This window comes from Colletes gigas, unplaced genomic scaffold (assembly GCF_013123115.1).
Source record: "Colletes gigas isolate AHSC1104 unplaced genomic scaffold, ASM1312311v1 Colletes_gigas_Sc00009, whole genome shotgun sequence".
Taxonomy (NCBI): domain Eukaryota; kingdom Metazoa; phylum Arthropoda; class Insecta; order Hymenoptera; family Colletidae; genus Colletes; species Colletes gigas.
This window is the reverse complement of record NW_025106638.1, coordinates 4,457,684-4,473,313: the sequence shown is the minus strand read 5'-3', so window position 1 is coordinate 4,473,313 and position 15,630 is coordinate 4,457,684. Positions and strand designations below refer to the sequence as shown.

At 37.7% G+C, this 15,630-nt stretch overlaps 1 protein-coding gene across 1 annotated transcript; it reads left to right on the top strand.

The window, feature by feature from the left end:
* Positions 1 to 225: 225 nt before the first annotated feature.
* LOC122397388 (transcription factor SOX-9-like) lies at positions 226 to 15,342 on the top strand. The gene is made up of 4 exons (XM_043396524.1): positions 226 to 352; positions 12,451 to 12,784; positions 14,497 to 14,804; positions 15,078 to 15,342. Exons 1-4 carry the CDS (start codon positions 246 to 248, stop codon positions 15,340 to 15,342), a joined length of 1,014 nt encoding a protein of 337 aa, XP_043252459.1. The 5' UTR covers positions 226 to 245.
* Positions 15,343 to 15,630: the final 288 nt, after the last annotated feature.

Sequence of the window (15,630 nt, the reverse complement as noted above, 5' to 3'; positions counted from 1 at the left end):
AATTTTTAAATCGATGAGAACTACTTTATGAAAGAATCTAAAATTTGTTCGATTCCTTGTTTGCTTGAATAAAAATTAATAAAAATAATAAAATAAATAAAATTTGTCGAACTCTAGTTTTAGAGCGACGATCGTTGAATTGTTATGTCGCCTGCGTTTGAAGAAAACAATCGTTTCCAATGAAGATAATGTCTTCGAATTACAGGGGTTCCGGCGACAAAAGGGCGGCCCATGTGAAGAGACCCATGAACGCGTTTATGGTGTGGGCCCAAGCAGCAAGACGAATTCTGGCCGATCAATATCCTCAGCTTCACAACGCCGAGCTTTCGAAGACCCTCGGGAAACTTTGGCGGTGAGTTGTTTGCAAATTTCATTTTGCGAAGGTAAATACACCGATAACTGGCAATCTTAACCTCCTTTACACAATCGCGTTTATAATATTTCTCCCCACATAGTCAACGCCGAAATCGTGCGTCGGCCATTTTGATGTATCGTATAAATCATCATAGCTTATGTTTTTATTGCATACATGGCAATCATCATTCAGTATCATGTACACTGTGAACGCAGTAACACTTTTACAATAAAAAAAGTATAATACCACTGAATGGAATCGATCCCAGAATCTTAGATTTATCAGTCAGGAATTTTTCTTTACCAACGCCACTTCGGTACTTAATGTCAATACAAATTTTTATGGGAGATTCTAGAGGCCAAAATAAGATGAAAATCAAGAATACCAATTTGTTGATGGAGGCTCCGTTAAAAAGTTATTAACAATTAAGTTAAAAAATTTCAAATTGATCTGGAAAAATTATTGTTGGTTGCGGGGGTCAATTACAATCATTTTTGGTCATTACACACAATCCCGAAATTCTACGCATTTTCGAGAAAAAAAATCGAGAAGTGAAATTTTTCGACGGAAAAAAAAATTTCCAATAGTTCTGGAAAAATTATTTTCTGTTGTGGGGGTCAATTATAATCATTTTTGGTGAATAGACATACCCCTGAAATCCTACGCATTTTCGAGAAAAAAATTCGAAACGGTGTGAAATTTTTCGACGGAAAAAAAATATTCAAATCGTTTGGGAAAAATTATTTTTGATTGCGGGGGTCAATTACAATCATTTTTGGCCATTACACATAACCCCGAAATCCTATGCATTTTCGAGAAAAAAAATCCAGTAGGTGCTGAAATTTTTCGACGGAAAAAAAAATTTCAAATCGTTTTGGAAAAATTATTTTCGGTTACGGGGGTCTATTACAATCATTTATGGTGAATAGACATACCACCGAAATCCTGCGTGTTTTCGAGAAAAAAATTCAGTACGTGCGGAACTTTAAAGGTTAATAACTTTTTAAGAAAGTCTCCATCAACAAATTGGTATTCTTGATTTTCGTCTTATTTTGGCCTGTAGAATCTCCCATTAAAACTTTATACGTGTTCGTTTAATTTCAACTTTCTCCCATAAACAATGATGTTACGAATACTTATGGGATTAACTGTATGAAAATTTCACTGAAAAAACATAGTTCAAAAGTGATATTTCGTCTCATGCTGTTACTATCACAGTGCACATACGCAAATGTCCGTCTCAAAAGTAATAACTTAAAAAAAAAACAAGAATGTTGAGTTCTTGAAATGCAAAAACCTTCGCAAGTTTCAAATTCTACGATAACGTAGTTTTGATATTTTTTAAGCTTTCCAAAGCAGAACTTAAAATATGAGAGTCTGTAAATATTCTGGGCCTAACCTCATGGTGTGTAGAGAACCGACAAATTTTGTTTGCTTTCTATTAAACTGCAATTTTATCCCCGTCAATATCGAATAATTAATATCTGCCCGAACGATCAGGTATCGGGGACATTATTCTGGCCAGTTATTGATATATTTACCTCGCGCGAGGATCTGCGTCTCCGGATATCTGTTTCTGGCGCTGAGGCACCGTCCCCGATAAAATTAATCGACACCACGTGTCCCCGGAATCGTGGTCTGCGCGCAGTTATACAAGATCAGATAATGCCGATTCTCACGGACTCGCCATAGTGGCATCGAGCCATAAATCCCGACGAATCCCGGTTCTCTTTCTCCACCTTTCCCGCGACAATTCGATCGAGAAAACGAATCAGCTGTTTTCGTCAACGTCGACCGGAGCTGGCCCGATCCAGGCAACCACTTGTTCCTCGCCCGTTCTATTTTTACAGGCGAACGTATATCGCGGTTAGTCTTTTTTCCAGGCCCGTTACACACGTTCGCACACATTTTCACCACGTGGCGCCGAGCCGTGCACGTGGTACGATCATGCCCGGTTGACAACCGCGCGGGACCCTTCTTCGGGGATTTTTTCCTTTCGCGCGGCAAAACCGGAAGCCAACGTGGCCGCGTACGCGCCGAATATCCAGCGACGCGGAACGCTTATCCGATCGATCGACGTCGACACGGACGAGAGGAAATCCGCACGAGAAAGTCGCGGGGACCGGTATCGCGGAACGTCGAACGACTCGAGGAAGATATTCCGTTTCTTGGTCGAGGCTAACGAGATGCCCCGGTGGGTCCTCCGACCGAGGATCATAGGACGTGCCGACAAGGACTCCCGCGGCGAATCATTTTACAATACCGCTCGATCGCGATTACCGATCGACGATCGAACCGTCCCGCCGGTCCGCTCTCGGATCTTGCTCTTTAACGTCAAAATAGAGTATCGCGGTACTCCTCGCCGAACTAAATCGTTTCTGATGCGTAATGGGACTGACTGGCGATCGGACGAGGAGACACCAACTACCCGTTAACGAAATCTTGATTAGTCACGAATCGGAGATCCGCTGATCGGAAGGACAATAAATTAGTATGTTTTTCAATTCTTTCTGATATCCACGATCCAAAGGTTTCGGGAAACCTGGCTGTCGATTCTTGAATTTTAGCTTCTAAAAAGTAATTATTTAACACTTTTCGAAATAGACCCTAATTAACACCGGCTACCGGGGCCAACATACCATCCCGACGGTTCACAGAGTTTCTTCCGGGCTTCCAATGAAAACACGCCCTATTTGTTCGATGCTTTCGAATCTGTGCGTGTTGTTAACCCTTTGAGGATTTGCACGATTGTAGATTTGGTCATCCGGTTCGAGTAAATGTGGCATTATAGGGGCAACTGCTCGATAGTTTTTTAAATATTCATGATCAGAGGTTTATTATCGTCTTAATTACAAATTTGTTTCAAATAATTACCGATTACTGACGTGGTCTACGGGCAACATCCAAGGATTCCTATTTATGTAGCATTAAATGTGGTGGACATTATTTAATGTTAAGATTACGCGAGCTCTATGTTGAGTCATTAATCTGAATTGTGGTCCTAGTTATAAGATAGTTTGTATGTTTAGGTTTATTGTACCCCTTTGTATATAGAATGCACTGTTTTGTTGGTTGGAGCTGTGGAACACCAAACAGGTGCAGCATACATCAATATTGGTCTCAGGATGGTTGTATATATCAATTTTTTGTTTTTGATTTGTATCGTCGAATTTTGTACTATAAGTGAGTATATTTTCTTTAGAACCTCCTCAGTACCTCTGCAATATTGTTTCTGTAGGTTAGTTTAGAGTCTAGGTGAGCCCCAAAGTATTTCACACTCTTTATTGGTGAAGTCCTTGTGTCATATACTGTTATTAACACAAGTATTTTACTGTATTTTTTCTTTTTACTAAAGATTATGATTTCTGGTTTTTGTCCAGGTGTATGTTTATTTCCCATTTATCATAGTATTTCTCTAGACTGTTTGCTTTGCTGCTACTATTGTATTAAAATAGTTGGCATACATGACAGTATCATCAAAAAGTGCAATTTTAATTTTCATAAATTTTAAATGTGGTCCTAATACAAATCCCTGGGGAACACCTGCTTTAATCTCCTTTTTGATGGAACCAGCTACATATTTGAATACCTTCCTTTCCACCATGTTTGAACGAATCAGTTTTACCAAGTTAGCACAAGTATATACTCAATGTATGAAAAAATGGCGTCGTATCAGTTTAAAAAACGACTAAAATTACAAGAAACAACAACACTGCATTGTATATTTATAATCGTTTCTATGGCACAATAAACGTTCGTTACAACAAAAAAAAAATAAATGAAGAAATCCAAGGAGTTCGAGTCCCGTCCGTACTTAAATAGTTCTCTTTTCAATCTCACTTTTATTTTGCATTAATTTTTCGCCCACGAAAACACATGATTTTAAATAAATTGTAAATAAAATTTCTTAATAACAAAAATTTATTTTCTACGTTTCTTATACTAGAATTTCCAAAATATTAAGACTATTGTGCGAGAAGAATATATTAAACCTTCCTCCACAGTGTCTGAAAACAAACGAAACGTAATGAGAAAACCATTCGTCGCGGAATAAATATAAGAAAGTACTTACTTATTGTTGATTACAGTTACTTATCGTAGAAACATGAAAAATTAATACAAAATAAAAAATAGATTGAAAAAATGATTATTAATTACATGATTAATTAAAGCTTTGATCATGAATATTTCAAAAACTATTGAATAGTTGTCCCTATAATGCTACACTTTCTTGAACCGGATGACTAAATCTACAAACGTGTAAAATTTCAATTAAATCAATGACTCGAAGAGACGATAATAGTTGGTTATGTTTCATTTGGATGCACTTCACAGTAAAACGTTATGTTTATTATTTTAATTATTATTTTATGGTAGTTATTATTCTTATTTAAAATTTTCAAGGATTGACCTCCAACCTGGACAATCAAAATATTCTGAAACTTGGGGGATTAATAGGGCACACGTAGCTAATACACATATGCATTACGCAATACATATATTTTTACTGTGAAAATTTACTTCAAGGTGTGAAAATATTTTTTTATTTTATTGTTATTTATGTATTCATAAGTTATTTATTATTATTACATTAAGTTATTTTTATTGTTATTATTGTATTCACAAAGTGCACAAGGTAGAAAAAAGGTTTCCACACAAAAGTTCTTTGAAGTAGATCTGTCATTAAATGTTATTTCACGTAGAAGTCACTGATTCGAAAATTTAAAAACAATATAAATAATGGTTTTCTAGTATAAATAAAACATTTGGAACAAATTGAGCATTCGACCCCTTCTAACTATTTATGAAGGTTATTTATATTAATAACCGAGGTCTCTCAAAGTGGTTTCAATACTTTGAACCAGATAATAAGAAACCCTAAGAAACCCTCAAAGGTTTGAAAGTTTTAGAATTTCACTCTGAAATTCTAAAATTATTATACACAAATAACACCAAAGCTGTTCGTTCAGCTGGCAATTTTAATTTCATTTTATAATCGATATTTGAAGACCACTTCTCGCGAAAGTTACTTTTGATCACAATAGTTCTAGGAACTCTACTACTTGACCGGATTCGGCCGCAAGATTGGTTCTCGTTTCAAGTGTTAACGGAATAAAGAAACTTCTTTGCATAGTTTCCTCTTCCACTGTGGCGTTTCAGCCTTCGGTCTCTTCCAAAACAAAGTTTCTAATTCTCTATTAGAAGATACACGTAACCAATGAAATCGTTGTTTCGAGCATTTCGACAGTCTCTTTTAAAAAAACTAATACTTACTAACCCACTAGTAAACCAAGTTAATTGAATTAAAAAAAATATTAATTTTATTCGTTATGTGAACTATACCTCTGCAATTTTCTTTCTTACCACTTAAATGTTTTTCGAAACTATTATGGGCTTCGAGGCGAACAACAATTTTCTTAATCTGTAAATGGGGGAAAATATGTGAGAAAAGAAACATTTATAGGCAGAATGTATTTATTTAAAATTAATTACTAAAATTTTTATTCAAAATTTCTATGCGTAAGTTTACATATTATATTGTTTTTAATATTTAATGCAACGTACATAAATTCGTTAAAAACAAGTTTTTTTTATCTCTCCTTGAGAAACAATTAGCCCCGTCGGAGACGTCTGGTTTTTCTCCGATTATTTGCGAAAAAGTAACAGCTCGTTGGAGCAATCGGCGTCGATATCTCGCGTGGAACCAGGTGTAGGCGTCAGAAATAAATCTCCACCTTTTTCTTCCGCCTTGAAAGGTATCGCGTTCGGATATTAGACGCGGTGTTTGTCGACAAAACGAAAACAGATATCCCCGGTTCATCCTTGGCGCGTGCTAGCAGCTGCCGGCCGGTTCCTGTCGCAGATAAAGTGCCCCCAAGGATCACAATAAACGCCTTGTCCCCGTCAGGTGAATTTTTCCGAACCTGCCCCCTCTCCTGCACCTCCTTCTCCTCCCCCCCGACCTCTCGAGACCTCGTGCAAATAACGCCCGTGACGAACAGGTAAATGCATCTTATCTGACGGAAGCAACGTGTCACGATCTCCCTCGCGGTTTCGTTTCTTACTTCTGATGTCTCTGCGTGTAACCTTTTACGTTTCCCAACCTCTCCATTCCACCATACGATTCTCTGATGCAATTATGCGTAAATTTCTGCCACTACAGACGTTTTCGAGTTTCGAATCTCTGGCCTCTGACGCTAGATTTACGAAATTCGTCAATTTTACGGGATGTCAGATTCCATAGTTGAAGTTAGAGAACTCGTGAATATTATTTATTAGCAATTCGTGTTAAATTTAATTGATGCAATGATACGAACCTATTGTCTCGATTAACACTGGAACTACCAAAGCGGTAAAAATGATTTGTAATTTTTGATAAAACTTGTAAAAAATTTTTGAAAACTTACCATATAATATTCTGTAAAAGTATGAATGAACGCTTATTTCTATTGTGTTGTACATTTCTTCGCGTATGCGTCGTTTTAATTTCTTTGGTACGAATAAATTCACTGCAATTATTGGTGGTTCTAGTGTTAAAAAAAAGTAACTATATTTTAATCTAACCGTCAACGAGACGACTTTCGATAAAAATATGGGCTATTAATATCCGTGAATCTAACGTTAACTTGGGGCCCGGAAGATTTGGTCTGCAAATTTTTAAAGGAAGTTGTTAAATATTTATTTTCATTCCGGCTATTATTATTATTACAATAATGCATTTTAACGGGCAATGTCCTTTTTACAAACTTATATAGCTAAACGGAATATCAAATATTAAAATGGTAAAAAATTTATAAATATAACACAAACATGTATTATATTTTTACAAACTTATATAGCTAAACGGAATATCAAATATTAAAATGGTAAAAAATTTATAAGTATAACACGAACATCTATTATATTTAATAATATTAATTTTACCTTTCTAAAGCTTCGAAACGACGACTATAATAATATAAATATGTCTCGAAGGAATTACGATTTTGGCTATCGCAAGTTGTCTTTGCAAACTTTCGAACGTTGGGCGGAAGTGGTGTCAAGCTGCCGGATGTAGTCGCGATTCAAAATTCCCTAGCAATTTCTTTGGAGAACACCCTAAAAATACTACAGAATATTGCAATCCTTATTTAACCTCTTCAAGGATAAGGTCTAGTATTTAAATTATTTGAAATATTATAATTAAACTGCGGATGTTTATGCAAATGCATATGTTTCTAGGAAATGAATAAAAGAGTAAAACCTAGATAGGAGTTTATTTCATCACTAGAGGTCCTTAAAAGTATATTTTTTATTTTCCATATGGCATACGTTTTGCATATTTCTTATAAACACATATGTTGAAACATACTGCATATGGACTGTTTATTTTGAAAGTGGTGTAAATCCATTTTTGAAAAAATGAGATATCACGTAATTCATGTTTAATTTAATGTAAATTTTTTATGTATAACTAGTCCGTGTTTAATTTCTTAAAAAATTCCCATGTTTTGTACAATTTAAAATTGATCGGTAAATGAAATTGCATAATCATCGATTATGAAAGTGGTGTTTCACTAAATTTTTTAATTAACAGATATGTTAACCTTTAATTTTTTCGAAACAAAAGAAAAATGGACTTACACCACTTTCAAAATAAACGGTCCATATGTCATATATGTTTATTGCATTTCTTTTCATAAAATTAATGCTTACATGGGCTTACGAACATTTATTTCAGTCTACTAATTTAACGTGTGTATAGTCTTGGCAGAAATGACAACAAAATTATTTATACATCTCGCGTTTACCTACAGTAAATCATTCATGATAACAGTGCATAAATGCTACGAACAGTATTGATGATGCTGTGGACAGCGATAAATGTCTCTTAATTTTACGTAATTTTAAAGTGTAAACATTTCCCACTAAAATTCAGTCATTAAGCACCATTGTTCGTTTACACGAGTGCTTTTTTATCGTCGAATTAAAATGGAACGCGATTAGTTGTTCTTTCGATGTGTACTTTTGCGCTACTTTGATTTAAAAGAAAGTGCAGTCGAAGCTCATCGATTGCTTGCGAAAACTTATGGTGAATCTGCTCCGTCGGAATCAGAGATTGGTACACTGGACATAGAGATTGCTTTCGATGATTCATAAGTGGTAATTGTGATATTCGCGACCAAACAAAGGCCAGGTCAATCGAAAAAATTTGAAGATGAACAGCTGAGAGTTCTATTGGAAGAAAACCCTGCTCAACAACTCGAAGTCGATAAATCGACTATCTCATGACGTTTACATTACATGGAAAGGATCCAGAAAGAAGGGAAATGGCTGTCACGTGAACTGATCACAAATTCCATTGCTAATCGTCTATACTTCTCGACTTCTTTACTCGCAAAGCATAGAAAGAAGAGTTTCTTGTGGCATATGGTGATCGACGATGAAAAATGGATTTATTTTTACAATATAAAACGTAAGAAATCATGGGTTGACCTTGGCTAACCATCAATGTCGACACCAAAGCGAAACATCCACGGTCACAAAGCAATCATCTCTGTTTGGTGGAGTATGGAGGATGTTGTTTACTATGAGGTGCTGAAACTGAACGAAACAATTACTACAGAACGTTATCGACAACAATTGGAGCGTTTAAATCAGAACTTGATGCAAAAACGACTATTAATTGCGTGAAATCGCCGAAAAGTGATTCTCCTCCATGACAATGCTCTGCCCCATGTTGCTATGGCTGTGAAGCAAACATTGATGAAGCTGGAATGGGAGGTTCTCTCCAGATCTGGCCCCAAGTGATTTTCATCTTTTTCGATCAATGCAACAAGCTTTGGAAGATACACATTTCGATAATTACGAAGAAGTCAAAAATTGGGTTACCGAATGGTTTGATTCTTTTGTCGCGTGATACAACTGTTGCCAGAAAAATGAGAGAAAGCCATAGCTTCCGAGGGCAAATACTTCGAGGTAATAATACATTTTATTACTGAAACAGATGTTCAAAGATCGCAAAAAAACAGCGAATTTCAATGCAATCTCCTAATAGCAATCACCAAAGTAATGAACGATCGTTTATAGTTAAATTTCCCAATGATGTAACACGGTAGCACTGTCACAAAATTGATAAACAAGACTAAGGAAAAATAGATCGACCCTTGATTTCTTACTCCAACAATTTATCCAACACGTGGATGAATATCAATTTGCATTCTTGTTTATCGGAAGTTTAAATATTTTGGCCCCGAAGAGATCAACGAAGCAAATTTTGATGAAATTTAGCGGAACGCTTCGATCAAGGTTGGGGAGTCCCGATCCTCCGGTTCTCCGCGATCCGTGCGAGATCTACAGCGTAGTAGATACCGCTTTGCAACACAGAAGTGCCGCAGAACTGAATTAGTTGACCCTGTGTTGCATCTGGTGTGGAAAAACCGTGACTGCAACACGGTTCGCTGTCGTTTCGGTGCCGGGGAAAAAAAACCCCGAGGCAAAGTCCATTGACCAGATGGGATCTCTTCTCTCTCGCTCGCTCGTACCCGGTGACAAAACATCTCGCGCGTTTCGACTCGAGAGATACGAGGCTCGAGCACCTCTCGACCGCGCCGCGAGTCCTCGTGGGATTTAAATTTCTTCTCGCGGCGGGCGTTCTTCGTCGAACCATCGATCCCATCGACGTGTTCCTGACGCGGTACGGTGAGCACCCGGGCTAGCACCAATGCTAGCTAGTTAGCTGGCTCACTCCTTGCTAGCTAGAGCTAGCTTGCTCACTCCTTGTTAGCTTGTTAGCTAGCTCACTCTTTGCTAGCTAGCTAGCTTGCTCACTCCTTGCTAGCTTGTTAACTAGCTCACTCCTTGCTAGCTTGTTAGCTTGCTCACTCCTTGCTAGCTCTCTAGCTAGCTCACTCCTTGCTAGCTTGTTAGCTAGCTCACTCCTTGTTAGCTTGTTAGCTAGCTCACTCCTTGCTAGCTTTCTAGGTATCTCACTCGCTGCTAGCTATCTAGCTAACCTTCGATCCCATCGACGTGTTCCTGGATCCCGGGGACCACCGGTAGCCTACGTTATCCACCGTCTCATGAATTTCGTGTAACGAAAACGACAACGCGGCGAATATAAACGAGAGTCGTGGAATCCTCGAGATCTCTCTCGCGGCCGACACCGGAAGAGCTTATCGTGCCCGTCGCTTTACGAGCCCAGTGGGAACATAAACACCCGAGAATTAAAGACTAACACGAGACGGAGTCGTACGAGCGTGCTGCCATGACCTCGGTACCGCGCAGTTGCGCGCGTGTGCGTCAGCTCTGCGCCCTTAAGACTCCACGCAGCCCAGAAACACTAACCAGACCTCCCATTTCGACTCCTCGAGAGTATATCGTACGGGTGATAGAAACGCTCTCGTTCTCCGAGCCTCTTCTGGTGCCGGATACGCGCGGCCACGAATCGTCCAGAATCACACACGCGTCGTGTGAACCGTAACTGCTTCGTGAATCAGCTTCGATCGACGACGGATTTCACGTTATATTGGAAAGGGTTCTCCAGTGAAATTGCCCGTCGATCGTTTAACAAATAAGGGTGGTGGAAATAGAAAAAAACTTCAATATCTACCAAAAAATATGAAATACACGATTATTTGTCCCCGGAAGCGATGGTAAAGTTATTGAAAATAAGCGTGAACTTTGAAATATCGCTGACCGTAATATTTACTAAATATTTCGATATTTTCTTGTTTACAAAATGATTTATCAGTAAGATAATCATTTTAAACAATGGAAGGTAAATTCTTCATAATTTGGTGTCAAGTATATTACAAAAATTATAAAATTGTGGTCAATAAGGAGCAATGTTTAAATGTTTTGCTAAAAGGTAATATTATTTGATTTAAAAATATTTGAAAACGTAGATATTTCGATGTATAGAATATGTTAAATATTTTGTGTATATATTATTAGATAAAAATAAAAATGGATTAAAAACTATTAATACGTGTGGATGTAGAGTTGGTGAACGGGTTGTTGGTCGCTGCTTTCGCGCAACAGTAATCTTATGGTTTTTTTTGGATATGCTCGACACCAAATCGCAACAGACTTGTCTACTGAATTTCCAAATAGCTATTTTAATGATAAATCAACAGAAGAAGGAAATATCGAAGTATATCAACTGAGTAAGTATTACGGAGAGTACTTTACCTTCATTTTTAATAACTATCCCATCACATCCCGTATAAATAATTATAATTCCATATTCTTTAGAAGATATAGATTCAAACAAATTCTACCACCCTTCTTTTAAAGAATTTTTTCCTCGAAAGTGCGTAGGATTTCGGGGGTTTGTATATCCACCAAAACTGATCGTAACCAACCCACGCAATCAAAAATAATTTTTTCAAAATGATTTGAAATTTTTAATTTCTGCACCTACCCTCTGTTGATTTTTCCTTAAAATTTGATTTTTGATTTTTGATCAATTTGTTTGCCGTTCTATGGAAATGTCTTTTAATACTTTTTTGTACTTTCTGAAAACCATACAACTTTTATCTGAAACATTTTTTTGTACAACAATAACTTATGAGTTATTTGAAGTCATCATGTTACGAGACTCACATTCTGTATGTATTATGTATAAACATATTATAATATTATTATGAATACATTTGAAGCATTTACAACTACTTAAAAAGGAAAGAAAGTGTTAAACAAAAAATTCTCAATTCATACGATTTTTATCGCTTTAAATCGTAGAAGGGATAGGCAATTATACGAAATTATTGAAACTTATAAAATAGCGTGAAAGTAATCGTTCGAACCCTTTAATCTGGAGCGAATTACCCCTCAACTCGATGCTCATTATTAGACTGCGGATGTTTATGCATTTAATTCTCAAAAAACTACAGAATCCACTTAATACGTAAATATATAAGAAATACTTCAAATAAGATACGAATTATTATATTTAGGGGTTAAGACGACCCTCTGTACAGCTTCCATTTCATTAATTTTATTAATAAAAATCTGATTTTGCATAAAGATCTGCAGTCTATTCGTCGTTCTTAGATATGGTTACGCTTAACTACGACAGTCGTAAGCATGCGAAGATTAAATTCTGGTTGCAGGTTACTTTCAGACAACGATAAGAAACCCTTCATCGAGGAGGCAGATCGTCTTCGCGTGATCCACAAGCGCGAGCATCCCGATTACAAGTACCAACCCCGACGTCGAAAGCAAAACGGGCCATCTGGCAGAGAGGGCTCGCCCTCGAGGAACCAAAGCAACGTCACTTTCAACGTGTCCAGGTCCCTGAAACAGGAGGACATGAGTCCCAGGGGCGCGCAAGGACCCAACTCGCCTCAGAGCGGAGTCAGCTCGTCTCCACCGACCACTCCGAATCAAGGACTATCTCCGCCGACTCCTCCTACCACCCCCCGTGGACAACATTTCATCAATCAGGTGATCAGGGATTCCCGTTTCTTTGGTAGTTTATCAGAATTAAAAAAATCGAGTCCATATTATTCGTTACATCCTGAACAATTTCCAGTTATCTTACGTTAATAAAATAATGAATAATAAACTATATATTATGTGTCAAGACGAGTTCATTCGTGTACTGTATTATTTCATAAAGTTCGATTTCACGAAAGATCGGGAATAAAAGAAGGTTGAATTGCAGAGGATGACCCGGTGATTCGAGGAAGGAATGAAATAAATAATGACCACGGGTTAATGATAATAAATATACAGGGTGGTCTACGCAACTTGTTGCATGATTTAAAGGGATAGAGTTGTGGCTGTTTGAAAATTGGACCATTCTTATGGGGGTTTTCTCGCTTCACGGGGCCAAGGAACAACTTTTCGAATATTTTTAGAATTTCTACGTATTCTTCGCCAAAATACGCGGCGTTTGCATTTCGTAAAATTAAAATCGTCCGATCCGTTCAGGAGTTACGATGTTTTAAAGGTACACATGAAATTTCGGGGAAGCATTTCTGGACTCGGGTTAGATTTTCGGTAAAGAATTTTTTTTCTCGAAAGTGGGTAGGATTTCAGGGGTATGTCTATTAACCAAAAATGCTTGTAATTGACCTCTTCGACTAAATATAATTTTTTTAGTATGATTTGAAATTTTTTAATTTCCTCTAAAAATGTCAGTACCTAATCGAATTTTTTTCTCGAAAGTGGATAGGATTTTTGAGGTATGTCTATTAACCAAAAATGCTTGTAATTGATCTCTTCGACTAAACATAATTTTTTTAGTATGATTTGAAATTTTTTAATTTCCTCTAAAAATTTCAGTACCTAGTCGAATTTTTTTCTCGAAAGTGGATAGGATTTTTGAGGTATGTCTATTCACCAAAAATGCTTGTAATTGAGCCCTGTAACTAAATATAATTTTTTTAGTGTGATTTGGAATTCTTAAAATTCGTCTAAAAATTTCAATACATGCTCGAATTATTTTTTCAAAAGTGCGTAGGATTTCGGGGGTATGCCTATTAACCAAAAATGCTTGTAATTGACCTCTTCAATTAAATATAATTTTTTTAGTATGATTTGAAATTTTTTAATTTCGTCTAAATTTTCTGTACTTACTCGAATTTTTTTCTCGAAAGTGGATAGGATTTGGGGGGTATGTCTATTAACCAAAAATGCTTGTAATTGACCTCTTCAATTAAATATAATTTTTTTAGTATGATTTGAAATTTTTTAATTTCGTCTAAAAATTTCAGTACTTACTCGAATTTTTTTCTCGAACGTGGATAGGATTTCGGAGGTATGTGTATTCACCAAAAATGATTGCAATTGACCCCCGCAACTGAAAATAATTTTTCCAGAATGATTTGAAATTTTTTAATAACTTTATAACGAAGCCTCAGGCATGAAATTGATATTCTTGTTTTTCCTCTTAAAATATAATATAAAAAAATAACTTTTTTTTACACCATAAGGCTATTTCATAAGAATTTTATTGTGTTTCATTTTAAGATATCACTATATAGTCAATTTTTATTATAAAACTAAAAATTATACATAATTATTAATAATTTTTTTTTTTGTCGGGAGCTGCTGGTAACGAAATTGAAATATAATTCGGAGTGCAAAGGGTTATTAATGATTCTGATGTTCGATGCGTTTGTGAAGAACAACGGGTTCGTTTGCTTGCGCAGGGAAATCAGCCACAACAGAACAGTACCATCTACCACCAGGACCTCGTGATAACGTCCTCGAGCGAGTCTCTGCACCAACAGCAATCCGGAGTCGATTACCGGTACATCGATGTTGCCGACGGTCTACCGATCGAGGAGGGACAATTGAACGGGCTGGGAACCTTGGGAGGCGTCGGTCTGAACATACCCCTAACTCTTCAGGAGTGTGAGGTCGAGAGCAACGAGCTGGATCAATACCTTCGACCGCAGGTGCCACCGGTGCACATACCTGCCCCGACGACCACCTCGTCTCCGTGGATATTCAACAGGTAAATCCAGAAATTCCGTAACGCTCGACGTTTTCCGCGCGTCAGAAGATGGCTGAACACCCTGCATAACCAACATCCATAAATTTAGCATACAATAACTGTATGCACCCCGCTCAATTGCACAGTCGTTAGAAAAACCTAACTTCGTTACAGCTACGCGAACGAGGCTCGAACGAATAAATAAATTTTAGCAACGAACGTTCGCGTCGAAGTGCTTGGCGGTCGAGTAGATCGCGAACCTTTGGAAAAAGCCGTTTCGACTTTCGTTTCCAGATACGAGGAGGAAGTCGAGAGGCCAAACAAACGCCACTGCACGGAGCAAACGATCGCCGAGGCACCCTGGGAGGAGAGGCCCCAAGAGATAGCCAGATACCACGAGCTCCAACCACCCCTGCCCCCGATGCAGTACATATCCTCGTCCCACAATGCGCATTATTCGCACGCGGGCACGCAGATGAGCCATCCGCACGTGTCCACGTCTTACGCGCAATACCAACGTTACGTACCTGGCATCGAAGCTTGGCCCCACTACATGTAGAGGTACCGATGTAATATCGCGGAGAGCAATCGCGCTTTCGTAGGTATCGTTGAAATTTTACACTTTCACGGCCGTACGAGCAGAAACAAATTCGTTCGAACGCCAAGGGTGTGGTGTACTCGATCACGGGGCTGTTAAACCGCGTCGAACTGTGACAAACGCTGACAAATTCGCTGACAAAAAGCTTAACTGCTTCGAATTAACAAATTCGAGATACAGCGTTTGACGAGGTTTGACAGCTCGGATCGAACACCCACATACCTCTCTCGAGCGCGCATCTTTCGATCC

What these genes read in the sequence shown, in the direction of transcription:
- LOC122397388 (XM_043396524.1), top strand. Translation starts at nt 246, where the DNA reads ATGAACGCGTTTATGGTGTGGGCCCAAGCAGCAAGACGAATTCTGGCC. An exon ending in GACAACATTTCATCAATCAG is followed by an intron (nt 12,785 to 14,496) that starts GTGATCAGGGAT and finishes TTGCTTGCGCAG; the next exon opens with GGAAATCAGCCACAACAGAA. An exon ending in TCTCCGTGGATATTCAACAG is followed by an intron (nt 14,805 to 15,077) that starts GTAAATCCAGAA and finishes TTTCGTTTCCAG; the next exon opens with ATACGAGGAGGAAGTCGAGA.